Source organism: Pseudorasbora parva, chromosome 1 (assembly GCF_024679245.1).
Source record: "Pseudorasbora parva isolate DD20220531a chromosome 1, ASM2467924v1, whole genome shotgun sequence".
Taxonomy (NCBI): Eukaryota; Metazoa; Chordata; class Actinopteri; order Cypriniformes; family Gobionidae; genus Pseudorasbora; species Pseudorasbora parva.
In genome coordinates, this window is record NC_090172.1 from 43,948,043 (window position 1) to 43,975,983 (window position 27,941).

Here is a 27,941-nt window from a genome sequence, read left to right on the forward strand (position 1 = left end):
AATATATTTTGCTGGACAGAAACTCTTAAGTTAATGTAGTGTTCTTTCCCAGATTGTTAATAATTGTTAATGATCCTTCGGTGTCCCGACCCCGACGAGAAATCTATCTTTATCTACACAGTTATGAACATCGACTCTCACTGGCTTCCAGTTTATGAATACATTTCGCCTCAGCCCTCCCTTGAAATAATGCATGAATATGGATGGGCTGTTGTGCCTGAGTCTATTCAGTGCATTGGACTACCTCCAACGTTGGCATAGAACCACCAACGGCAGAGGAGACCACACCGTCCAGTTCGAAGGATAATGATGGGGAGCAATGACTCAAAAAGGCTTCTGATCACTTAGAAGGGTCTGTCTGGCATGTCTGCAGTGAGTGACATGTTGCGCTCGTCCTAAACGCTCGTGCGTCTGTACTGACTGGCCAATATGTTGAGCCGACTGATGAGTGGCAGCGATCGGACTCTTGACAGGGAATTCAACTGTACGGTGCGACTGCTGGACGATTCGGAATACTCTTGCACGGTTCAGGTCAGTATTAACATGTTTTCATCATCACAACAGGGTGATCCCCATCATCGACACACGTGTCTTAATGCTCGCGCTGCTGATGCTGCGCATTCAAGCGGGAAAATCCGTACGAATCTGGACACTGCACAAGGGCTGCAATGCGTAATGGCTAATTAACGTGTTACGAAATTTCCTTGATGAATGAATCAGCGCTAGTTTCGGTGACCCGTCTGTTTCCTTTAGAGAGCAGCGGGTCACCTGTCACGTAGTGCCTGTCGCCAGTCCGAGAGACCTGAGTCACATTCAGTGGTAAGAGGCACTAGTGGAAAGGTTTCATATATTAAATTGCCTCTCGGGGCGAACAATTCACGATAACAGCTGCTGAAAGATTGTTGTTGCCTGCGTGCAACACTGGTGGTGATTCAGTTGCATGTCCTGCTTCTTTGGCCGAACAGTCTACCACACGCCACATTTTCGTGCAACTCAGCTGTTTCTAGACAAATTCCCAGACAGTTTCAAAATATTGTCTTTTTGATTCCTTTGGAGATGATTTGTTTCCTCTACTTGTCTAACGCAGCAAATGGATTGATTAGAATATGCCATTTTATTGAGTTGTAGCCTATGCACTGCTTCATTCGTAAGTGAGTGTGACTAATTAAAAGCAAAGTTTGGGATTTGGTATGAGTCATTTTAATATCATAGTATCATAGCAAAACCATTGGCTGAGATGCTAAGTTACCAAGTAGAGCAGTGTTTTTTTGTCCATACAGAGAAGCTTGAAAAGCCAGAGCAATAATGTCTCAGGTGCAATGGTAGTGCATGTTTTTATTAATGAGTTTCCTCCTGGGCTGAACTATTCACAGACGCTCAGAATCAACAACAGTTGCTGAAAGATCACAGTAGCTAAAATATGTAGGCCTAATAATTTGGTGTTACAGCTGCTCTGGCTATAAACAGTCAATGTGGATATTTTGAAGTTCTTTTTGACACAACTGACATGGATTTTGGGCTAAATGCTTAAAAAGTATATAGGATGTGACAGTGTGACGGAAAGTCATTTTGTTTGGCGAGTTTATCGTGACTGAACTCAACATGTGCAAGTTACTGAAGGATTTTGTTTGTTTATATTCAGAGCTCAGTTGAGGCTGAGTTATTAAACACTGGAACAAGATATATCCTCTATTTCCAGGAAAATAACTTTATGTATTCGATATTGTATTAGTGAATATGTTACAGGATTTGACAACATGAAGCATTTACTCTTGGTATAGTGCATTTGGTGGTGTTCATCATTCATGGTACTAGTTGTGTGAGGTCATGTTTGTGGTATGTCTGGGAATATCAGCCTCAGATTGTGACATTCCATTGTCCTTGGAATTCTGTGCGATGCTGTGGTCTCCATGGCAACAGGCCGATTCCATCATCGGTTCCCAGCTGCTCCTGCTCTCGTCAGACAGGATATGAGCACACGTGTGCAAACGCACATAGCCGTCTGTTACACAGGATTCATTCAAACATGGCGGGTGTACATTGCAAACAGAAACAATCCTCTCCTGTCCTTTCCTCCCCTGCCCCACTTGGGATCGTCCTCTGTAATTGATTGATCAGGACAGTGGAGTTTGGTTAGTGATGAAATGCTTATTAGTGAAATATGGCCTCTCTCTTTTGAGAGACTGCTGACTGCGTTTGGCTCCTGGCAGTCACACATCAAGAGACCAGATATATGAGACACTCACACACATATACCTTCATTACAGAGCTCACCTTTGTGTAGGTCAGCGGTTGCCTCTCAGCTATATTTCACTGCTTATTGTTTGGCCACACATACTACATGCCTGTCAAATGCCAACTATTCCGATAATTCAATTCTAAAATGTTATATAATTTGTCCCCTGTACCGCTCTTGACTTATCCTATCTACGCTGCATTGTTCTAATTAGCATTTCCGGATCATAATTAACTTGATATGAAAGAACGAGTAGTTGAGGGCAGGCCCTCAGGATGGCACATCTTACTCAGTTTGCAGCATCTAATTGCTTCTTTTTCCTTCATATCTCACAGTATCATGGATGCACATAATGGTTTGCAGTTTTCACAGTGGTGGTGTTTCTTTTTATAACACAAATGATCAAGAATTTTAATCAAGTTCTTTGTGGAATGAAAACATTGTTATTGTATTTTTCTGCCCTCTTTCTACCAGATGGTGTCGTATTTCGTGGGGAAAACATTGCAACACAAACATTGTGGTGTATAGAATCAATGTTTTTTGTGTGATTAGAGTAAGGGTTTGATTACAGGGCTTTTATCTCTTTATCGCTAGATATCAGCAGACCCTCATATTCATTCAACATCTAACCAGGCAGTTATCAATGAAGATCACAAATTCTCATAGAACCTGGATATTTATTTTCCACAATATGTATATATTATATTAGCACTAATGTATAGCATATGCCTGGTTCAGCACATGCAAGTACAGTATGACATATGGGTGGAAAAACACCTGTATATATTATACACAGCAACAGCAGCAGGAGGATAAATAAGGCAAGTATTTTGTTTGTTTTTGCAAGTGTGCTCATGATTGGAAGGGAGGCAGCGTTCATGTCAGAAACTACAAGCACTGTCAGACACTAGTCATCTCAGTGTGTTCTTCTCAGATCTTCATTCCCTGAGATTAAATATTCAAATCAGCTCCATATCAACATCATATACAATATTTACAAATTATACCTTTCAGGTCATGAGAAGGGAAAACTAAGTGAGAGGTGAAGGTGTGATTTTGTGTAACTGAAGAAACATGGATAAGAGAGAAAAAGAAAGAGGATGAGGGATATAAATGGTTCATAGGGTTCTCTTGGTAAAAAGCAGGCCTGTTGCATAAACTGCTGAGACTAGGTTTATAATTTAGTCATTACATTTTTGTTTTCCTTAAGACTTTTTCAAGTCAGCACGTAGACCAAATATAGAGTGGTCTACTTTGATACCACAATGTAATACTGATTGCCCCTTAGTGTATCATACCAGTACTTAAAGGGCTAGTTCTTCCAAAAATGAAAATGCTGTCATTAATTACTCACCCTCACCCTCAACAAACAAAAATACTTGCCTCATTTATCATCCTGCTGCTGTTGCTGTGTATAATACAGGTGTGTGCAATATATAAAGGTGTATGTTGAGGTTCTCTTTGGGAGTGACGAGGATGGATAGGATCAGGAATGAGTACATCAAAGGGACAGCACATGTGAGATGTTTTGGAGACAAAGTTTGAGAGGCCAGGCTGAGATGGTTTGGATGCTGAGGTTAGAGCTGCCAGGCAGGTCCTGGTAGGAGGAGGTCAAGAGGAGGTTTATGGATGTAGTGAAGGAGGGCATGAAGGTAGTCGGTCTGAGAGAAGAGGATACAGAGGATAGGACTGGATGGAGGCCGATGATTCGCTGTGGCGACCCCTGAAGGGAACAGCCGAAAGAAGAAGAAGAATTACTTACCCTCATGTCGTTCCAAACTCGCAAGGACCAGTTCATCTTTGGGAACATAAATTAAGATATTTTGTATGAAATCCAAGTACTTTCTGAACCACACATTAGGCAGGCACTTGAAAAGACATCTTCAAATTTGCCATGTGGCTACAGTGGTTCAACCTTAATATTATGAAGCAACGAGAATGTTTTTTTTTTTTGCTCACAAAAAGTAAATCAAAATAAGAATCTCTCTTCAGCTTCATTCTCCTACAAAAACCACATAGTAAACACAGTGAAGCACTTCCAGGTTATATGTCAGAACGCTGGTTATGATACATGGGGCAATTTTTTTTCATTGCTCAAAAAGTTGTCCCGTGTATCATCACCTTCATTATGGGCCACTAACTGGCCAGTTCCTGCATCAGGATCATACACATGAGTCGTGGTGCTCACGTGAACGGCGTCGAACAATAATGAGCCGGCGTTCTGATGTAGAACCTGGAAGCACGGCACTGTGTTTGCTACGTCAATGACATTGAAGAGAAGAGATTGTTGAATAAAGTTTTTTTTTTTTTTTTTTTTTTGCACACAGAAAATATTCTTATCACTTTATAACATGAAGGTTAAACCACTGTAGTCACATGGACTATTTTAACAATGGCTTTACTACCTCTCTGGGTCTTGGAAGTTGGAATGACCTTGCTGCTGTTTTATGGTGTGTACTTTGATCTCAACACCATTGACCTTATTATTTATTATTCTCAGGTTAGGTAAAGTAAGTGGAGTCAGGCCTAAATTATAAGCATTTTAAATTACTTACAATAATTTTGGTCAGAAGATTTCTCAGTGGTATGTTCATGTAAAGGCAAATAAAACGTTGTCCTTTTCCCCTGAAAACAGCCAAACTCGTGTGGAAGAGTGCAGGGGGCAGAGCTAAAGAGCGTATACACACACACACACACACACACACACACACACACACACACACACACACACACACACACACACACACACACACACACACACACACACACACACACACACACACACACACACACACACACACACACATGTTGGTCTATGTGGTTTACAGGGACTCTCCATAGGTGTAATGGTTTTTATACCGTACAAACTGTATTTTCTATCCCCTTACACTGCCCCTGCCCCTAAACCTACCCATCACAGGAAACATTCTGCATTTTTACTTTCTCAAAAAAACATCATTTAGTATGTGTTTAAGGCCTTTTGAATTATGAGGACATTTGCTATGTCCTCATAAACCACATTTATAGTGTAATACCAGTGTAATACCCATGTAGTTATACAAATTTGTGTCCTCATAAACCACATAAACAGGCTCACACACACACACACACACACACACACACACACACACACACACACACACACACACACACACACACACACACACACACACACACACACACACACACACACACACACACACACACACACATTATTGTAATAATACAATAATCACACATTGAATCAAAGGTGTAGTCAGCTCTTTGCTTCTTGTCCTGGGCTTCTAGGCACCAGCGGTACTGACTTATCAGCGTCCAAAGGGGCAAACAGTTAATCTTTTATACTCCTGCTGTTTCCCACCAAAGTTTATAATCTTATTGATTGACGCAAGTTGTAACTTTCCCAAAGTTTCCAAGATACTGCTCAAGGGCGTGCAGGTGCAAGAAGGATGCCTCTTCATGACCTTGAACTCTGGTAAACTCAAGATGGCTGATTTCCTTTTATGGTTCTAGACTAGGAGTAAACTAGAACCACAGTTCTTTGTGTTCTTTGGCACACACACTTAAACGCACTCACTTCTTTCTGCTCCTCTTTCTCATGGGTAGGCACACACACATACATAACCAACTGTACAGATCTGCCAATGCAGTATAAGGCATTACTTACCAACATAACTAAACTGTACAGAATACATTATATTCAATAAATTGGCTAAAAATGTAACAAAAATATAACAAAAAAGGCATCTACAACAAACAAGGAGGCAGGGTAATTGCATTCCCTTGATATTATATAATACTGCCTGGTAGCTCTGGTTCAGATAGCTCTTGGATTTCTTCAAAAATATCTTAATTTGTGTTCCAAAGATGAACGAAGGTCTTACGGGTTTGGAATGACATGAGGGTGAGCAATTACTGACAGAAAGTTCATTTTTGGGTGAACTAACCTTTTAAGACACAGTTTTGACATGTTTAGCTGAGATTATTGCTTGTTGCTACTAAACAGTGTATATATTTTTGAGGAACAAAAATGTTTTGTGTATTGTGGAAAATAAATATCCTTTTTCAGTTGTGGACTTCACGATAAATATCTTGGTTTGTACATATCATTTTTTTTCTTTAATAGTCCAGCAGTTGTTGTGCTGAAGAGTAATAAAAAGAGGAAGGCATTTATAAACTCAACTAACTGTGTAATTTGTAAAATGACCGTAGGGTATGGCTAGTTCCCCTGCCTCATCAGATTAAACTCCACAGTCAGTCATTCTAAATCTTCTGAATCAACATATGACCATGAACAAAAGAATGAATGGGAGAAAAAAAAGAGTGACAAATATGTCATTCTATTTATGATAAAACCATACAAATAATTAGCCTGACAAGCCAGACCCACATCAAGATGTTTGGTCAGGAAACTCACCATTGACAGGGCTCAATCCGAGGGGCGGGATAAACAGTTGTCTTTCAAACTCCCTCTGCACGCGATAGGATAGCGCTACCACCAACCAGAGCAACGTGAAGTGGAGCTAGTTGATAGATTAAACATTCGCCATATCCGGTCGGCAAAACTCACTCCGAACACATCTTCCCTTCCTAATAATGACTTCAGTGCCGTTTTTTGTTCTTTTCTCAGAGAAAAGCTTAACTCCAAGTCTTCCAGAGTCGCGGTCAAAGCTGATTCGAAAGGCCGCCGTTCGCCAGCTTCTGTGTTAACTAGAAGCACGCAAGTCAGCCGTCATAATGTTAAGCCCCGCCCACCGACTGCATATGGGATTGGCCCAGCAAGAGTTTGGTTTTTACAGCTCAGAAGTGTATTGAGAGTTGCTAGACAACACTCGCGGTAGATTAGATTTGCTGCCGCTAGGGTGCGTCTAGATTTCTAGGCTAACAAATAATTGCATTTATTTAATAGTGGTATTGATATGATCTGTGTAGAATATATCGAAAAGAGAAAAATCTAAATTCCTGTAGCTCAAATAGATAATTATGGTAGCAATCATGCATTCAATTCCATGGGAATCCGTGATCTGATAAAATGTTAACTTATTTAAGTGTTACCTTAAATCATCCAAATACATGCACATAAATTAAATTCATTAAAATGAATAAAAGTATCTTAAATGTATAAATGTAAATTCTAATACTTTGGTTTACATGATTTGCAATCATGCTAATTTAAATCTCTTTGACTGTCAGACAATGTAAAGGTATTATTTGCATGTTTTCTTTCTTTTTCCAAGACCTCTTCTAACACTCCCTGCAGCAGTGACACGTACATGTCTTTCCGACTTTGTTACTGACTTGAGCTATAATGTTACAAGACAAACAACAAACCAAGAATTAGATGATCTGGGTCTCTTGTCTCCCACAATTTAGTGTGCTTGCCAGTATTGTAAAATGGGAAAGGATAACGTTATAGCTCACTCATTTTTGTTGTTGTAAAAGACCTTCCTGTTATATATTCTGTGTATGGTTTGCTCAATTTCTTAGCTGAATATTGCATGGTTGCCATATGTTGTTTTTTTGCTCCTGCTCAAATACTGCCTGTTTAACCTCAAGCTATGCAACTAAAAGATAAGATGATTAAATAAAACAGGTCAGGGTGAATTTACACTGAAGAAAAATGAAATGAATACACCAGGATGCAAGTCATTCTGTAAAGATATGCTTTATATAGAAGTTGCTTAGCCTAATCAAGTCATTTTTAGGGAATTTTTATTTGTTACTTCAAAGCACTGAAATGGTTGTATGAATTAATTTGATATACATATACATTTTTTTATATTTGAAAGGGCACTAGTTCTTGTTCCTGTTATGCCAATATGGCAGTGGCATTGGACTGAAATCGAGAGTTTCCAGGTTTACTGCATCCTGCAAAGTCTCATATAACTGTACATATTTTGAAATACATGATATTATTAATTAAATAATGACTAAATTACAAACTAATATCATTCCGAACCACGCTGGCTTTCTTTCTTCTGTGAAAAAAGAGGTTTAGCATAATTTTCATGTTGCTCTTTTAGTGAACAAGTTATTATTTGGTATTATTTGCTCCGTGCATAAAAAGCACGGCAAGGAATAAGACTTGTATATAGCATAGACATTTTAAAACTTAATAGACTTCTGTGGTTACTATTATGTGGGAGATTCTCATTTGATTTTAACCTATACTGCATGTCTGGGAAATTGGGTAATATGTTGCTGTAGAGTAAATCTTGGCAATATGCCGTTAGGTGTAGATCATTTTAGAAGTCAGATCCATCTGTCCAAGATTTCAATACATGCTCCAGTGCAGCTGTCTAAATCGTGATGTGGAAGGTTTGGGGTTTTGCATATAAAGTATTTAAAGTGTTAAGCAAGAGAGAGGGAAAGTTTTCATTAAGAACACAATTCTCCTGACACTACTATTTTTAGTTGTCAAGTAGTAGCAAGCAATAACCATAGACTGCTTTTTACCAAGAGAACAACAATTCTCTCTCTCTCTCTCTCTCTCTCTCTCTCTCTCTCTCTCTCTCTCTCTCTCTCTCTCTCTCTCTCTCTCTCTCTCTCTCTCTCTCTCTCTCTCTCTCTCTCTCTCTCTCTCTCTCTCACACACACACACACACACACACACATGTCGTGTTTCCATGTTTTATGGGGACTTTCCATAGGCGTAATGGATTTCATACTGTACAAACTGTACATCCTATCCCCTTACACGGCCCCTACCCCTAAACCTACCCATCCCAGGAAACATTCTGCATTTTTACTTTCTCTAAAAAACTCCTTCTGTGCGATTTATAAGATGTTTTCCTCATGGGGACCTAAAAATGTCCCCACAAGTATAAGGATTTTGGATATTGCCATCTTTGTGGGGACATTTTGTCCCCATAACGTAGGGATTACCAGGCCACACACACACACACACAGTTGATATGATGTTGATATGGAGCTGATTTGAATATTTAATCTCGGGGATTGAAGATCTGAGAAGAACACACTGAGATGACTAGTGTCAGACAGCGCTTGTAGTTTTTGACATGAACGCTGCCTCCCTTCCAATCATGAGCACACTTGCAAAAACAAACAAAATACTTGCCTTATTTATCCTCCTGCTGCTGTTGCTGTGTATAATATATACAGGTGTTTTTCCTGAAGTTGCATCATACTGTACTCGCTTGTGCTGGACCAAGCTAATGCTCTACATTCAAGCTTATAATGTCTGATAAGCCTGTATGTTAGTTCACATCTGTCTGTTTAGTTGTGAAAGCTGCTGTTGTGACCCTGATCCCTCGCCTTCTTGAACTGCTTTTTGCAGGTAATGATTATTTTAAAATCTGAATTTCCTCTATCACACAGCTCTAAAGCTTTCTAAGATGCCTTCAAAGTGCTGTGTGATTGTTAATATTTGATTGAGCTCTGATGTCTCCAGAGAGATTCTGAAATATTAAGCTCTCTCTGGAGCAAGAGACATAATGCTTGAACTTAAACAGAAGGCAAACCAAATGCTCACACGCTCTCTCCTTAATTATCCCCTGACTGCCACTTAAATGATTTACACAACCAGGGCTTGAAATAAAAAAAACTTTTCACCATTCTAACAAAATACCTCATTCAGGTGTTTAGAGAAACAGCAAGATTGCCTTAATCAACACAAAAATCCCCATACAGTGGCGGGAAATTCAGTGTCTATTTCATGCCACAAAGTGGATTAACTACAACAGATAAACGTGTCAGCTGTGTGGAAAATAGCGATTTTTATTGATACGGATATGAATTCTTAACTCAAAAATTAATCTTTTAATCTGTGCTGTTTCTATAGATGTTTGAACTCTCTAAACATTATTTGTAGCACACATGCCATCCATTAATGTGAATTTTTCAATAACAAAATAGAGTAGAAACATAATTCTAATATTAAAAGGTTGATATAAAACTTCCTTATGTGCAATTTAAATGTTTGTACAACTAAACAGGGACCCACTTTATATTAGGTGGCCTTAACTACTAAGTACTAACATTGTAATTAATCATTTGATACAATGCACTTATTGTGTACATACATGTTTTTAAATTGTACTTACATTTAAAAAATACCTGCATGTAATTACGTCTGTAATAAATGTTTGTAGTTACATTTGTAATTACACAGTTGGCACTTCCCTTACACCTAACCCTACCCTTAAACTCACCCATACCACCACACCTGTCCCTAACTCTACTCGTATCAATATTAGCAAAGGTGTTTTGCAATACAATTTGAACACAGTAAGTACATTGTACTTATTTTTGATGTAAGTACATAGTACTTAAGGCCACCTAATATAAAGTGGGGCCCTAAACAGTTTTATTTGATTGTTTAATATTAAATAATTTTGTATAATTACTTAATTGTTAATCACTCTCCGAAAAAACACTTTTGGTACCAATATGTTCTAATATGCACTCCTTAGGTACAAAGTTGTACCTTTTGAAAGGATACCGTCAGTGACAGCTTTTGTACCCTTTTTCTGAGAGTGAATAAACTTTATTTTTCTCAAATAGTTCGCATCAGTTGCATTACTGGCTATTACTGTTGGTCATCTAACACTTCTACACTGTAAAATCTAAATAGTTAGACTTACAAAAAAAGCATGCAAACCTATTGATTTAAAAACCAAGAAAAGGAGTACTATGAAATAGGAGTGTGTTGTGCTAACAAAATTGCTTGGTATAGTTCATGTACACAAGAGTGCTAGTAACTAAAAAAGAACAGTAGAGACTACCTGGTTATTTACTTTAGATTTACTCTTGACTTAGTATAGCTACCTTTGTTGTTACTATTGTAGTGTTTTAGATACTGAATGTTGAAGTTTGTGTGTGACTCAAGCATGGTCAACTGCAGGGTATTGTTACAAATAGAGGGATTATATCAACCAAATTAAATGTTTCACAGATGTTTATGACATAAGTGTTAGCAATAAAATTGTAAACAACCATTGTATGACTGTAACGAATCTTTGATGGGAAGGAAGGAGGCGGGAACCGGCGAACGTTCAAAAAACTCTTTTAATGCAAAAACAAAACGAAAGTAAAACCGCGGGCAGCCCCTCACGGACGACTGCCCGCAAATACCCACTAAATAAACGTAAACTCAACATAAATTCCAGGCCTGGTCCTCTCTCGTCTTCCGCAGCCCTTGCTCCTCCTTTTATGCTCCCGTCACATGGCCGCGAGACGAGACCGGTGTGCCATGCAGCTGGCACTCGTCAACACTAATCACCGGCCCGCTCTCGCGGTCCCTCGCCCCGCTGCCTGTCACACCACAATGACATAAACGGAAAGTCTTTAGTTAGGTGAGGTTTTTTTTGGTTGACAAAATGGCACTCAAACCAATCAATTAATCTTAACTTGGGTTTTCTGATTAAACAAGGAATAGTATGTGAATAGTACAGATTACTAGATTTTTTACAATTAAGTAAAGTTAACTAAAAGCTGTTAGTTAGATTCACTGTTAGATTTTACAGTGGTTAAATTGGATCATCAAATGACAAAAACATTGACATTGGTTAATAAATTGAGTATAAATACAAAATGCGTTTCCCCCAAGTCAACACTGGTCTGCAACATAAGTTGAGTAATGTTCACTGTAGAACTGATATGATCCAATATGATCCCAAGGACTGTGTACAAACATTGTCACATTAATTCCTGTGTCTCTCTGTTCCAGAGGGATGCGAAAGGTCAGTGGCTGTTTGAGCAGGTCTGTCATCATCTAAACTTGCTGGAGAAAGACTACTTTGGCATCAGATTTGTGGACCCAGACAAGCAACGAGTGAGTTAGTAGTTTACTAAGCTTTGTGGAAAGTGGTTGTTTTTATATTTGAATTGACATTGGACATGATGGGGTGGAACTTAGTTAGGGAGGGTAGACACCATTTTTTATGCACTAAATAAAATTATTCTTTTTATTTTCTTAGTTTTTAAAAATAAATAAAATAAGCTGAAACGATACAAATCTTTAGTTTTTTAGTTTATTGTCATTTGCCCTTGATGTAACTGTGCTAATGCCAAAGTGTTTTATTTGCTCTTTACTTGCATGCTACAAAAGTTACACTTCACTTAAGCATGTGAACAAGTGTTGTTTTGCGTTAAACAACTAGAAACAACTACAACTTATTCATATTAGTTTTTAAATGAATAAAATAAATTAGTTTGATTTAGTTATGGTCTACATATGGTCATCAGTTCTACCCCTCTTAAACAATCTTGGAACATGTCTTTGTACGGTAGCTACTCACAACCTATGCACAAGCTCACCTCTTCACCACAATGGTAACCAAAAAAAAAAATCTCTATTAGGCATGGCAATGACACAATTTTAGTAGTCTGGACTAAAATAAATTAAATGTGCCATGAACGGGCTTTTTTATTTTTGTATATATTGTCTGAGGTCAACTAATGATGTTTGTGTGTTTTTTACATTCACCATAACTAATAAGTAATAGGCTATTTTCTACACTGGTTTTGAGGCTCTCTCTAAAATGCAGGTTTGATGGGCACTGGAGCCTTGTAAGGAAAAGCCCAGCGGCAACTGGAATGATTCTCTCGACCACAGGGCTCGTAAACGTCTTTATCAAACAAACACAATTATTTATTTCTCATCCACCCGCGATTGATTGGACAATTATATTTGTATTACATGGCCCGCCCGATCGGTCGATACAAGCGTGAACCGCGCACACACACACACACACACGTGCGCACACGCCCTTCAAATGTCAAGTCAAGAGAGAGTGAACAGCGCAGAACAAGAAAGGAATATTATGAGATTCATCAGCCTGCCGACGGGCTTAAGTTCTGGTAGCGCGTCTGGAAAACGCACAGCCCCGGGACGTTGGGCTTTGCGAGCCCTTGCCCGTACATGTCTGAGTCCAGCGTGCTAAAGATATATTCGGTTAGACACGTACACATAAGCAAAACGATCTATAATAATGCAATACTATTACATATAAAAAACATGTTTTACTCACATAAATCCAATATAAAAGAAACAGCATTATGTTTTAAACTCAAATGACCAGTTATTCGACTGGATATTTGTTTACAAACGATTATGCAATGAAATGAAATGAACACCATGTCTTCCCTACTTGAGCTGGAACTTCATTAAAAATAAAGTTCAACCACACATACCTATAATATTAGGATCCGAAGGAAGCTTATGCAGCGACTTTGTTCTTCCACAACCAGGAATAGTGCAATATCTTGCTATATCCTTCGCAGTTCCATGAGTTGGTGGGTGGGGCTAATGACTGAATTAGACGTGCTGTAGAGGTGTGCTTCATCACGTGATGACGTTTTCAGCTCTGAAACTTTCAGGATATTCTTATATTACCATGACCTTTTATATATCAAAAGCTCAAGGGAAAGTTGATTTCTTAATTCATCACCCCTTTAAGTTCTGCCAGAAAGACTCGGGAGAATAAATACTGTGACAATTATCCATTTATTAAAGGGGGGGGTGAAATGCTGTTTCATGCATACTGAGCTTTTTACACTGTTAAAGACTTGGATTCCCATCCTAAACATAGACAAAGTTTCAAAAACTAATGTTGGACGTTTGATGGAGTATTTCTGTGTTAAAAATACTCCTTCCGGTTTCTCACAAGTTTCGGAGAGTTTTTTTCGAGTATGGGTCCACTTGACGTTAATAAAACGGAAGGTCCTTGTATGGGCCGTACGGGCTCTTCTCCCGGTAGGGTGCGCGTGCGCGTCACTAGAGCGAGAGAGAGGAAATGCACGGCCGTAAACACTCTGGGTGCAGATCCAGTCGTCCGTGAACACTTATGTCGGTTATAGTCTGCGCCGCGCTCCACTTTATTCCTATGGGTGACGTCGAGCGACTTCAACACTTCAGCACAGCATTCCGGGAAGGCAGCGCTACATTTGAACCGATTTGAACGCAGAAATTACGGGAAGCTTCAAAGCATCGCTTCAGTCACGTCTCAAAGTGGATTTCCACGGTCACTGCTGTCACAGGACTTCAACAAATCATACCAAAGAAGTGTGTTTTTGACGGACGTTCCCAGCGATAAAGGTTCGGTCCTGCTTTGGAAGCAGCCGGTGAGTTAAACTGCTTCAAATGTCTCTGCTATTGGCTCGTCGCGTGAGTTAACATCAGTAAACAACACGATCGCGTGCTTCGTCATTTAAATGCGCTAACGGTTACTCCATTGTTGTTCTGTATAACGTTACACTAGTCTGACTCTGACGTGCAAAACCGTTTTGCTTGCTACTGCTAAGGTCTAGTCGCATACAATAGTCCATAAACTGAATCATGTCCTCATAAACTGCTTGTAAAGACACAGAAATGTGGAGAGGCCCCTAAATACAGTACATACCACAGAGACGGACGTCCTGATGTTGCCGTTTCTCCTGTTCAATTTATTTCTGCCTCAGATTTGATTGTGGATCATTATCTGTATTAGCTGAGATAGCCATGGGTTTCTCCACGCTTGAGGACGTCACCGCTTTGTTTGCGATCGTCATTCTTTAGCCTCCAGGCGCTCGGTTTTTTCCGGAAAGACTCGGTACAGCCTATATTTCTTTTATAAATATAATAAAACTAAAGACTTTTCGGAGATATGAAGGATACAATACTACTCTATAGGTACTCAAGATTGACATGAGATTGACTGAAACTGAGTGTTTCACCCCCCCTTTAACAACCCAGCAAGTCATAAAGTACTTTGGCATAGCACCCGTCCGTAGTTTGCAATCAGAGGGTATGGACTATGGATGCATATCCTGCCTGAAGACGAAGGCAGAGGCGCAGTATCTGCAATATTTTCCTTTCGTAAGGGGTTCAACAGGTTTTTTCATCAGTGCACAAATGAAAACAAGGCTGTGAGGTAAGTACAGTCGATTCAATGGGTTATACTGTTGGGTGCCTTGATTTTGATTAATCAGCCAGTGAATTACTGGAAATGTTTTTAAAATTATCCAGTCAACAAAACACAAAACATGGATTGTGAAAAAGTAGACAGCACAACCAATTGACTGTACATTCATCACAGCCTTGTTCTCTGTTACATCAATTTATTAAATATGGTATCTACCCTGACTAAGGTTCATGCTAATACACATTCTAGTTCTGACTTGTTAATAACTGTAATCTTATTAATAATGTAATAGTATTAGTAATCTTTGATGATTTTCAATCCTACAATAGCCTGTTGAATCTATCAATTTTAATTTTTGTGCATGAACTTGAAGCAGGACACCCAATTATCACATGCTTATACAGATGAAGCTGCAAGGGGTGATGCAATCGATATGTAATGTTGTGAACAGTCATCAGTTGACAATACTGGTGATAGCATTGTGATAAAATAAAAAATGTATTGGCATTCTAGACAAAATATATTTGTCATTTTTTTGTTTCAGCACTGGCTGGATTTCAGCAAGCCAATTACCAAACAAATGAGATGTAAGTCATATTGTATGTGGAAAATCCTTTTTTACACTGTGTGTATGTTGTGAAAAGAATAATCTTTGCATTCAAATAACCTTGAAAAAGGCAGAAAATGTATATTGTCTTGTTGATTTCATCCACATGGATATTTTGTGTCCTAGCTCAGCCACCCTACACAATGTGTTTGCGTGTTAAATTCTATCCTCCGGACCCTGCAGCTCTTAAAGAAGAGATCACTAGGTACTGCTCATTACATTGGAGTCTATTATTGTTCAAAATGTAACAGTTATTTAAGCAATCTATAGGGAATTATATTAGACAAGTTACTGAGTCTTACAATTCTCTGATGTATGTATGATTAACACACTGACAGTTCAATATGTGCTCTGCATTGTTTTCAGATACCTTGTCTTCCTACAGATTAAAAGAGATTTGTATCATGGCCGACTCCTGTGCAAAAGTTCAGATGCTGCTACATTGGCTGCATTTATTCTGCAGGGTAACAGCAAACCACAGGAGCCATTCCTTACAATATTTGTTGAATTATGGTATCTCAAGAGCTTTGTTATATGAATGATTTTACAGTAAGACAACACTCTCAAGATGACACCAGTTTTGTTTTATTCCTCCTCAAATTTTTTAGCTGAGATTGGAGATTATGACCCGGGGAAGCATCCGGAAGGTTACAGCTCTAAGTTTCAGTTTTTTCCCAAGCATTCTGAGCGCCTGGAGCGCCGCATTGCTGAGATCCACAAATCCGAGCTGACGTAAGCTTACATTCAATTAGCTTGTCACATGCAGTATGTCATTCCTTTTTAAAAGGAGTACTGGTATTTAATGGAAAGATTATGAAATTTATTTCCCAAAACAAACTCAGAATATTAACTAATCTTTCCATTTCCTACAGAGGCCAGAGTCCTGAGACATCTGAAATGAATTTCTTAAGAAAAGCTCAGTCTCTAGAAACATATGGAGTAGATCCACATCCCTGCAAAGTCAGTGTCCAAATTTATCAGCTCAGTCCAAATTATTTCAAGTCTCTGAACTGAAAGTCTGTTAATCGTCAGTTTACATTCACAAAAAAGTGAAAACATACAGTAATTTCTTTGTTTTGTATGACAGGATGTGTCTGGGAATGCAGCATTTCTCGCATTTACCCCGTTTGGCTTTGTGGTATTGCAGGGGAACAGGAGGATTCATTTCCTCAAATGGTGAGAGGCGAAATGAATCCTGCATATCATTTTCATTTGCTTAGCAGTCAAGATCAAATGACTGTGTATATGAATAACTTTGCCAGTATTTTGTCATATTGCACAGGAACGAGGTGACCAAACTAAAGTTCGAAGGAAAGACATTTCATATATATGCAACTCATCAAGAGGTAGGTGACTGCAAGGCAGCGCCAGGTTATGCAGAAGAACAAATGGTCAAAAGTAAGATGAATGCAGATTGATGCAGGAACTCAGGATTTGAACGGGAAACAAACCTGTTCTGTTTAACCACTAAACAATTTCACTTACTGACCTTTGTGACCTTTACTAAGGATCAGAAGATCATCTTGACTTACTTTGCTCCAACACCGGAGGCCTGTAAGCATTTATGGAAGTGTGGGGTGGAAAACCAAGCTTTCTACCAGTGAGTGTGCATGACCTTTTTGACCTTTCAGGCTGAAATAAAACCTTGCCCATTATTTAATTTAGTTTAAACCAGTGGTTCTCAACCTATGGTGCCAGGGACCATTGTGGTGACTTCAGCAAACTTCTAAAAGGGCTACATAAAGACAATTAATTATGTAAAAACAAAAAAACAAAAAGGGGGTTCTTCAGTAGAAAGGCAGCAAATGTAATCAGTGCTACCTGACTACAGAAAACAAAGAAAAATGGCTGTTGTCTTCCCTTTTGCCATATAGGTTAGGTAGGAAAAAGGAAAAAAACAACACCCATAATGCACCTTGTTTTAGTTTCAAACTTTTAGTCATAATGATGTCGACTTTTATAGTTTCCAGTGCTAGAATTCAAAGTGTAAACTATGGTATTTTTGGTTTCCAATGAAGGATTAGTGTTGTTGGCAGTGACTAATATAATACTCAACTCTGGCCCTTGAGGTCCACTTTCCTGCAGAGTTTAGCTCCAATCCTAATTGAATCCAAGACAAATTTTGGTTACACTTTATTTTACAGTATCACTGTTAAATATGTTACATGTAGTTACTATAGTAATAACTATAAATTATGCATAATTACATGCAGCTAACAGGAAGTTTATTTAGACATACCCTTGACCATTTGATTTTGACAGAGCATTCTCAGTTGCTGCTTCTCAATTCAGAGACGGTCCTTCAAAGGCCGCATTCAAAGGCAGACAGCGGTGCGACGGCGGCTATCCCGATTCAAAGGCTCCTTGAAATGCGGCCTCCATTTCCCTTGAAATGAAGAATACAACAGATGGATCCTTCGCGGCCTTGCCTACTCCAGAATTTATTGCATGCCATGGCAGTGATGACAATTTTTTAAAAGAAAATGCAGAATGACACTTTTAAACACAAGTATTGGGTTTCAACTTACTGAAATATTCAATGATACAAATGAAAAAAAAAAAAAAAAAGCTTTAAAGCAGTTCAAATGTTGACTTGTATCTTACTAAGATCCGATTAGTTTATGTTCTTTATTTGATACCGAAATGTACCACGGTGAGCATATTTAGACAGTTTGCGAACCCTGTATTGATTGTTTAATATAACTTTAAAACTCCAGTACAAACGTTACTGTCACTTATCAATGGCAGCTGTCACAGTTGCTAGACCACAAGAACAATCCTCTGTAGGCTAGACCGTCCCATTCCGTCCCATTCCGTCCCATCCCACGTTCGTGGCCTTTGAAGGCTTGGCTTTTTAAATCTGCGTCCTTTTGGAGAATGCACCCTCTGAATTGGGATGCAGCTAATATGTAAACTCCATGCATAAACCACATTGCAAACTCGACTTTAACCTCACAGCAGACCACACTTTTAATTTACCCCCACCCACACACTCTAGTGTATGATGCTATTTTGACATTTAACCACATAATACTTGTAGTTACCTTAAAATGACTATTTATTACAGTTATAGTTTATTTTATTGTTATAATTTTCAGTTGTGCATTTTTTTAAAATATTTTCTCTAACAGTCCAAGCATGGATGCAGACCCATAGAATGGTGTGTAAAACAAATTTATAAGAAAAATAATATAAATAATAAATCATCTCCATTATGGATTCCAAGTGATCAAGGGTGTTCCATTTAAACACATTCCAAGGGTTCCGCTCATTAATATGCACTTGTGCAACACAAGCAATGACATACATCCGAGTAAATGATAGTTAGTGAGGGAAGGGCATAAAAATGTTTAAAAGCAGGACTAAAAAGTTACAGGCAGGAGAGTTTATTGATTATGAAGGTTAGAGCTAAACTCTGCAGGAAAGTGGACCTCGAGGGATAGAGTTGAGAACCCCTGCGCTAAAGGCAGCAACGAATCATAAATAGGGAGAGAACACCGTTACAAAAAATCTTTAGTCTCCGTATAGTTTACATTTCAAACTGGATGATAACAAACACAGTTTTTTAGGCTATGGAGCTAAATGTGACTAAATTATCTGAATTTTGAATTGTATAAATCTGAGTTATTGACAAGTGTAATCTAACAAAATTGAATATTATGTTGCTTTTTTACATAGTTCTGAATTTGAATTTTTAAATGTTGAATATAGAACATTTGAAACTGAACACATCAGAATTTTTTTATGTCGAAATTGTATAGACATGTATTTTCAAACAGCAGATATTTTGTTCTGAAATTAATAGACTGTAAATATTCAGTTTTTGAAAATACAGGTTCAAGATTTCATATGAAGAAGAAATTCAGAACATCAAAATCAATATATTTTAAAATTCAAACCGCAGAAATTCAGATCATACAGAAAGTAGGCCAGAGGTCGTCATCAGGGAAGAGTAAAGGATGTCAGAGAAGTAAAACAGAGCACCATCTGATCATTTCATTTCCAATTTGTAATGGAATAAAGAGAAAAGATCAAACGGCCCTTTTATACTTTTTTAGTTCATTTTTATTCACAATTTGTACAGTGTCCTGACTTTTTTGGAATCGGGTTGGTATCATTATATATCAACAGAAACATAAATTTTCTGTTATTAAAAGAATAATAAAAACTGTCATAATTAGAGCATAAGCACGAGAGGAAATATCTTAACTATATGAAGGAACCTTCAGATATTATGTTGGCGAGTGGGGGGCCTTCAAGTCAAAACTGCTGAAAACCACTGGTTTAGACAATCAGTTATTTTTCATATTTATTTTTTAACATATCTCTCTTGTTCTCTCCATTCCTAACAGGTTTGAGAAATCAAGTCAAGTTCGCACGGTGTCTAGTAGTAATCTTTTCTTCAAAGGGAGCCGCTTTAGATATAGGTGAGTAGTATCTGCTCTGGTGGTTATTAAGTGAACCCCATACGTGAGTAAGCCCTGCTTAATTAAGCTTGTGTTGTTAATACATCAATCAGGCATAACATTATGACCTAATATTGTGTTGGTCCTCCTTTTGCTGCCAAGTCCTGACCCGTCAAGGCATGGACTCCACTAGATCCCTGAAGGTGTGCTGTGGAATCCGGCACCAAGATGTTAGCAGCACATCTTTAAGTCCTGTAAGTTGCGAAGTAGGGCCTCCATGGTTCCGACTTGTTTGTCAGCCACATCCCGCAGATTGTCAATTGGATTGAGATCTGGGGAATTTGGAGGACAAGTCAACACCTTGTTGTGCTCCTCATACCATTCCTGAACTAGTTTTGCTTTGTGGCAGTGTGCATTATCCTGCTGAAAGAGGCCACAGCCACCAGGGAATACTGTTTTCATGAAAGGGTGTATATGGTCTTCAACAACGCTTAGGTAGGTGGTACTTATCAAAGTAACATTCACATGGATGGCAGGTCCCAAGGTTTCCTCACTGCAATGCACTGACCACTGCAGACCGGGAACACCCCACAAGAGCTGCAGATTTGGAGATGCTCTGACCCAGTCATCTAGCCATCACAGTTTTGCTCTTGTCAAACTCGCTCAAATCCTTACGCTTGCCCATTTTTCCTGCTTCTAGCACATCAACTTTGAGGACAAAATGTTCAAATGTTCAAATCTTCCTACCTAATATATCCCACCCACCACTAACAGATGCCGTGGTGAAACGATTAATAGTGTTATTCATTTCACTTGTCATAATGTTATGCCTTATCAGTGTATATGCTAATTAATGGATTATCTGTAAGTCTACGCTAATATTTTGGTTGCATAATTTCCCTTAAAGTGGTAAAGTGGCCAAGGAAGTGATGGAACAGAGTGCCAAAATAAGACGAGAGCCTCCAGAGATCCACAGGTGTGTCTTCTCAACACTGACTTGTTTTCACTTAGCAGTTTTACTGTACTTGACATTATGTAATTTGATATGCCACACCTCTTTCTGGGTTTAGGGCTGGAATGGTCCCCAGTAGGAGTTGTCCCTCCATCACTCATGGCCCACGACAGAGCAGCGTTCCCCGAACACGAAGGAGAGCAGTCCATATTTCCATCATGGAGGGTATGCCTACAAGCATACACACACACAACACACACACACACACACACACACACACACACACACACACACACACACACACACACACACACACACACACACACACACACACACACACACACACACACACACACACACACACACAAATGAATTTAATTTGTAACTAGAAAACAAAAGTTAGTGCATTCTGTGTCTTCTGTCTAAATCCAATGCACATCAAGACAAGATCTATGTGTCCATATGCACTGAAATGATGCCATCTGGTGGTATAATGTATCTCCTCAATAATAAAAAGCACCCTGGAGATTTTTGGTTTGGTTTATTCTTCCACTAGGAATCATTATTGAGTCCGTACTGTACTGGATCATAAACTTGCAGTACATTTTTAAGCCCAGCTGTTTTTTTGGTTTTTCAATTACAATTCACAATACAGCTGAAAAAATTACAATTCTGGGTGCAATGTTTTTAAATATATACTTCAACTTAAAACAAATATACAGTTAGGCTCAAAAACCCACATAGAGCACAGTATCATTCAAACGTTTGGGATAATATTTCCTAATGTTTTTGAAGAAGTCTCTTATGCTTACCAAAGATGCATTTTTTGATCAAAAATGACTCTTCATCACACAATCCTTCAGAAATGATTCTAATATGCGGATTTTATCTGCTTAATAAACGTTTCTTATTATTACAGTAACAATGTTGAAAACAGTTATGTTGCTTAATATTTTTGTGTAAACTGTGATGTATATTTTTTTCAGGTGCCTAGATAGAATAAAGAGAGAATATATTTTTTTTGTAATGTCTACTGTCACTTTTGATCAATTTAATGTGCCCTTATGTGCATAATAAAAGTATTAATTTCTTACTGACCCCAAACTTTTGAACGATAGTGTTCATAGTCATGGTTACAAATCGCGAAGCTGGAAAGATTACAAAAGTATGCTCTGGATAGGAAAACACCACACTCCATCTGCCTCTTTCTCTTGCTCTATATGTAACATGAGAACTGACCAGACGTTCACCTGTTCCAGTCACTTTACCGCACTGCCAAATGCCATCATGGTTCCCTTTGTCTGTGTTTGAGGGTACTCTATCAGTGTGCTATATATTTTAAGTTTAAGGTTAGTTCTGCTATATACAGAAATAATACAAGTCTAGTACTTTAGAGAAAAAGACAGTTTGTTTGCAAAAACATACTGGTCAATTTAAAATGACAGGTATCACCAGTGTTATTATTACACCGTCTATTAATAGAGAGCCTGTCCATGTATGTCATGTGGTTTGTGTTAGGATGAGTGTGTGTTGTGTATGTGCTCTTTTGTTACAGCCCATAATGAGTTTGAGGGGGTTGGAGAATGCAGGGCAGCTGGGCTTTTGGGCATATGGGGACTTATAGAGCTTTAGGGCTTTAGTGTGTCCTCGCTTTCTCACACTCACTTTTTCAAACTCACACACACTATAGTGTTATGTCATTTTTGTTCAGTAGGATAGAGGGAGGAAAAGTCTTTTAGTGACACACTAAAAGTCTTTTAGTGACACACTAACGCAGGGGTGAGAACATCAGGCACGTTAGCGGCCACATTCTGAAACCATGGTGAAGTGTCTCATACGGATTAAAACAAAGGTGAATGTTCACCTGCGGATGATCAACCACTGTTACCGGGATGTGAAGGTGCGGGTCTTGACAATGGGACCTAGACTATTAGGGAAAGCTCTTGGAGCTCTGCCTCTGTTCCCGTCCTTGCCCAGCTCCTCCACTTCCTCTGGAGCTTCATCCAGACTTGGTGTTCAACCCACCAGCAATGCAGGTAAAGCTGTTGGTCATTTGGAACAGCTGGGTGTTCAACTTATTTCAGTGTGACTGCATTTGATTTCGCTATTATATAGAAAATCGGAGTGCGACCATTGTTAGCATGGATTGTAAGTGGAGCTATATTGTCCTGTGTCGTAGTACATATTATCAGTAGGCCTATATTTGTACCAGCTGAATTATTGTAAATGATTTCTTTCTGAATACTAATGAAATGTCGCTTAAAAGTCAACTAGAAAGAAAGGACTTAAACAGGGATTTGTTTTATTCCAGATTTCCTAATATTTTTTTCTTTAGTTTTTCTGTTTCTTAAATGGAAGTAGTACAACTGTAATTTAGTTACAAGTAAATAAATAGTTATATACAATGTGATATGTTTAACCTATTCATCGAATTTATGTTATTTGGTTATTTTTCATTTGATTATTTTGCATCATTTTTTGCTTCAGACTGAGTATAAGCACTTTTATTGTGTCTAGCTCAGAAAACGCTCTGAAACGGGAACAGCCATTATATGGAAACAGCTTGCAGATATAATGTGCGGAAGTAGTAGATTTGCCCAACATGTATCTCACCATACCAATATAAAAGTTTTAATTAAATGATCCATTCTGACTTTTGAACACTGTAGGCCAATGCTGCAGTAAGCTTAAAGGGTTAGTTCAACCAAAAATTAAATTGATGTCATTAATGATTCACCCTAATGTCATTCCACACCCGAAAGACCTCCGTTCATCTTCAGAACACAGTTTAAGATATTTTATATTTAGTCTGAGAGCGTATCCAAGTGTATGCACACTTTACTGTCCATGTCCAGAAAGGGAATAAAAACATCAACACAGAAGTCCATATGTGACATCAGTTAGTTAATAAGAATCTCTTGAAGCATCAAAAATACATTTTGGTCCAAAAATAACAAAAACTACAACTTTATTCAGCTTTGTCTTCTCTTCCTTGTTTGTGTTCAATCCTCAAATAAAGATTCAAACGGTTGTGAATCAGTGTATCGATCAATGATTCGGATCGCATGCCAAACTACCAAACTGCTGAAATCACATGACATTGGCGATCCGAATCATTGATTGATTCACTGATTCATAAACGTTTGAATCTTTATTTGAGGACTGAACACAAACAAGATAAGACAACGCTGAATAATGTCATAGTTTTTGTTATTTTTGGACCAAAATTTATTTTTGATGCTTGTGTGATGGTGTGGAAAGACATTAGGGTGAGTTATTAATGACATCAATTTCATTTTTGGGTGAACTAACCCTTTAAGAAATCTATACAAAGAGCTATTTTATCATGGTTGGGGTTGGTTAGATTTTTTCAAATGTTTTTTTTATTGTAATTTGTACTTTGTAAAAAGTCTCTTTTGCTGACAATGCTGCATTTATTTATCCAAAATACAGTGATAGTGTGATAATTTAAAATAACTGTTTTCTATTTTAAACAGTTCAATCTGAAATATAATATGATCCTGTCATATCAAAGCTGAATATCTAGTCTTCAGTGTCACATGATCCTTAAGAAATAATCCTAATACTTACTAACCCCCAACTTTTGAAAAGTAGTGTGTACATGAAGTATAAATAAAGTACAAACAGCTCTATTAGGTTCATTTATCTTCCTTAAATGAATAATCAATTTATAATTGCAATTCTGCATCCTTTTTGCTCCCTCACTTCAATTCAGTTCTGACTGGCACACAATCCTGAAAGCAAATAGACACCAATGCATTGAATCACTGAACATCCTCACTCTGTTTCAGGTTTGGAGTCCCTGCGTGACAGTGGCCATTCCACACCAGTACGATCGGTCTCCAATGGCAATTCATTCCTACGCTCCCATGGAGCCGAGGGAGGAACAGCTGAATTTTCGGAGGACTCTTACAGTCCCTCTGACAGTGTGCTTCCCACACCGGTGTCCAACGACCCCTCAGACCAGGCTCAGGTTCGCCACACAAATGGCCCACGCAGGATCCAAGATGAAGGAGGAACAGAACTGTGCACTCAAAACCAGGCAAGGCCACAGGCCGTTAAGCCCAAAGGGAAACGTTCACACCTGGAGAAGACTCTGCCAACCCAACACGGACCAGAGGAAGGCGTGAATGAGGTCATCTGTAGTTTGGCCCGTCTTTTCTTAGTGACCCTGGCTCTGCTCTTTGCTCTCCTTCTCCTTCTTATTGTGCTAACAGAATCTGAGCTGGACTTGGCATTTCTTAGAGACATCCGGAGGACACCCGAATTCCAGCAGTTCCACTATGAATACTTTTGCCCCCTTCGGCGTTGGCTGGCCTGCAAGTTGCGCTGGATGGGTGGGCATCTTATTAATAAATGACTGAGACTTGAGTGCATAAGCACCCCTCTCTGTCTCCTGAGAGTGTAGTCTGTAGTAGTCTGAGAGTGGAACGTTCTAAGCATTTATATCATGGTACCATGAAATTAAAATGAAATTACTATTATCTACATAGCCAAAGCTGTGGACGTCCTACCATGCCAAGACGAGAACCTGTATGTTTCAGCTCTAGTTATTGTGAAATTGTTCTGCAGCAGTTGGGTAAAAAAATAGTATGTATAGCTCTTTAAATGCTGCTGTCACCCACGCGTCCTTTATCTATATTTAAATATAATATCTACACTAAAGAAATGCTCAACCAGACTGTGACAAGTAAGACCTCATACTGCAATCAAAGACAAATATGCCTTTATTGGTCAGACAATAGACAAGGGCTGGGACAGCCATTCGAGGTATAGTTGAACATTCCCAAAAATGTAAATGTTGTCATCATTTACTCCTCCTTATGCTGTTCTAAACCAATGAGATTTTAGTTCATCTTTGAAACACAAGATTTGTAATGAAACCTGAGAGGTTTCTGTTCCTTCACTGAAATTCCAGGCAGTTTGTTGTAAAACAAATCCATATTAATCGAGTGGTTTAATACAAGTCTTGAGAAGAGATGTGATCATTTTATATGATGAACAGATTCAATGTAGGCTTCTATTTACTAAACAATGTGTGACAAGCAATAAAGCATATCACATATGGCAAACGTACAGAAGCTCAAATGTGTATGCGTTATGTGCGAGAACCAATGAGATTATGATGCACAATAAAAAACATTAATTTTTGCCATATGTGATATGTGTTTATATTTCAATAAAAAGCCTAAGTTAAATCTGTTCATCATATAAAGTTAACAGATCTCTTCAAAACACGAACCATATGGACAACTTTATGACATTTTTGCAGTTTTGGTACCTTTGACCGTGTCAATTAGTCTCCCCTCTGAAATTGTCTCATCGACACGGGATCCTCAGAAAAACTGTCTTGGGTGTGATGCCTCCAATCTTTCGAATATTCAGATCTAATACAACTTCTGACCCGTAAGGTTGCCAGAATAATAATCATACACTGTTTGTTAATAGGCCGGAGGAGATTTTGGCACCCCAACTGAGCCTGATTTCTCCCAAGGTTTATTTTTCTCCATCATGCCCTGATGGAGATTTGGTTGATAGTCGCATTTGGCTTGGCTTGTTCAGTTGGGGACATTAAAATGTCAATTTAATATCCAAATAAATTGAATTACTAAACTAAATTAACTATATGAACTAAATTACTGATCTGTCCACATTGTCGCTATATGATAATTGAAATGAGCTGATAATATTAACGTTTTCTCCAGAGCAGCTGTACAGCAGAATCAAATTCTGTTGCATTATTTTCCTGTGAACATTGTGAAGGTGCTTTGAAACAATCGCCATTGTAAAAAGCGCTATATAAATAAAGTTCACTTGACTTGACTTGACATGACTTTGGATACCAACTTTCAAAGGAGGGACAGAAACTTCTCAGGTTCTCAATATTAATATCTTCATTTGTTCAGTCGTATGACATGAGGATAAGTAAAGGATGAGAGAATTTAAATTTTTGGGTGAACTATCTCTTTAATATTGGACATGAGCTTGGGTAAAGTTTTTTGAATGAGGTATTTGTGTAAGTGTAATATGTTGGTACAAGGTGTAAATTTGATCCATACCATACTATAAATATGATTATGGGTCAATGGTATGGATCAAAGCCATTGACAGAATTGTGTCTTTCAATAGTGCTTCAGTGGTGTTTTAAAGAGAATTTAGTAACACTTTACAAAAATGTTTAATTTGTTAACATTAGATATCATGAACTCATGAACTATTTATTCATCTTTATTATGAACAAACATAAATGAACAATGAATGAATAGTAGACTTAAATGGACTTACAATAAGAAATGCTTTAAATGTTTGCGTATTGTTCATGATTCCTAATGCATTAATAAATTCAACCTTACAGTAAAGAGTTACCGAGGATACATTTCTGTAAAGACTTTAACACCAAGGTATGGGTCATCTGAACCTTTCCAGAGTGAGAAATTGCCTGTAATTCCTATACTATCCCATACAAATAAGCACTGATATTTAGTGGAAAATGGTGGCCTTGAGATTCAAATGTTCTGATGAGGGTGAAGAAAGTGCACTGGATGGACAAAGTAATGTAAAAATGTTTGCAAGTCTAAACTATTTCTGAAAAAAAATACTGATTTCTCTCGAATTATTTTTTAAGCTTGCATCAATAATTTGGAGACGTCATTCTTCCACTTACACGGCCTTAATTTTCTGACTCAAAATGTGAACATGTTTTCTGTAGGTGATGATGAATTAGTTGGCTATCCAGTTGTGTGATTATAGAAAATATATTATCCAAAGGCAAAGTCTCAGAATGGATCAGTTTAAACCAAATGACAGTATTTTCCATTTCTATTACATTTTTGTTGCCTTCATAAGACACATATAG

The 27,941-nt window shown here is 38.2% G+C and overlaps 1 protein-coding gene across 5 annotated transcripts; it reads left to right on the top strand.

Annotated features, from left to right (window-relative positions):
- The first annotated feature begins 179 nt into the window (after positions 1-179).
- On the top strand, positions 180-27,670 carry frmd5b (FERM domain containing 5b). 5 transcript variants are annotated; one of them, XM_067442036.1, is made up of 14 exons: positions 180-531; positions 11,925-12,029; positions 15,644-15,686; positions 15,833-15,911; positions 16,073-16,170; positions 16,315-16,438; positions 16,579-16,666; positions 16,794-16,882; positions 16,989-17,052; positions 17,215-17,306; positions 20,059-20,133; positions 21,020-21,088; positions 21,183-21,289; positions 24,877-27,670. In XM_067442036.1, the coding sequence occupies exons 1-14, from the start codon at positions 430-432 to the stop codon at positions 25,443-25,445; spliced, it is 1,704 nt and encodes a 567-aa protein (XP_067298137.1). In that variant the 5' UTR covers positions 180-429; the 3' UTR covers positions 25,446-27,670. The 5 variants fall into 5 exon arrangements, with proteins under 5 accessions (XP_067298137.1, XP_067298146.1, XP_067298156.1 ...); XM_067442045.1 differs by lacking the exon at positions 180-531 and having other exon boundaries at positions 11,958-12,029; positions 15,838-15,911; XM_067442055.1 differs by lacking the exons at positions 180-531; positions 11,925-12,029 and having other exon boundaries at positions 16,073-16,219.
- The last annotated feature ends 271 nt before the right edge of the window (positions 27,671-27,941 follow it).

Excerpts from the sequence above, each read along its gene's own strand:
- frmd5b (XM_067442036.1), top strand. The coding sequence starts at position 430 with ATGTTGAGCCGACTGATGAGTGGCAGCGATCGGACTCTTGACAGGGAA. Across the intron at positions 16,171-16,314 it reads GGCTGCATTTATTCTGCAGG|CTGAGATTGGAGATTATGAC; the intron begins GTAACAGCAAAC and ends CAAATTTTTTAG. Across the intron at positions 17,307-20,058 it reads GAAAACCAAGCTTTCTACCA|GTTTGAGAAATCAAGTCAAG; the intron begins GTGAGTGTGCAT and ends CATTCCTAACAG.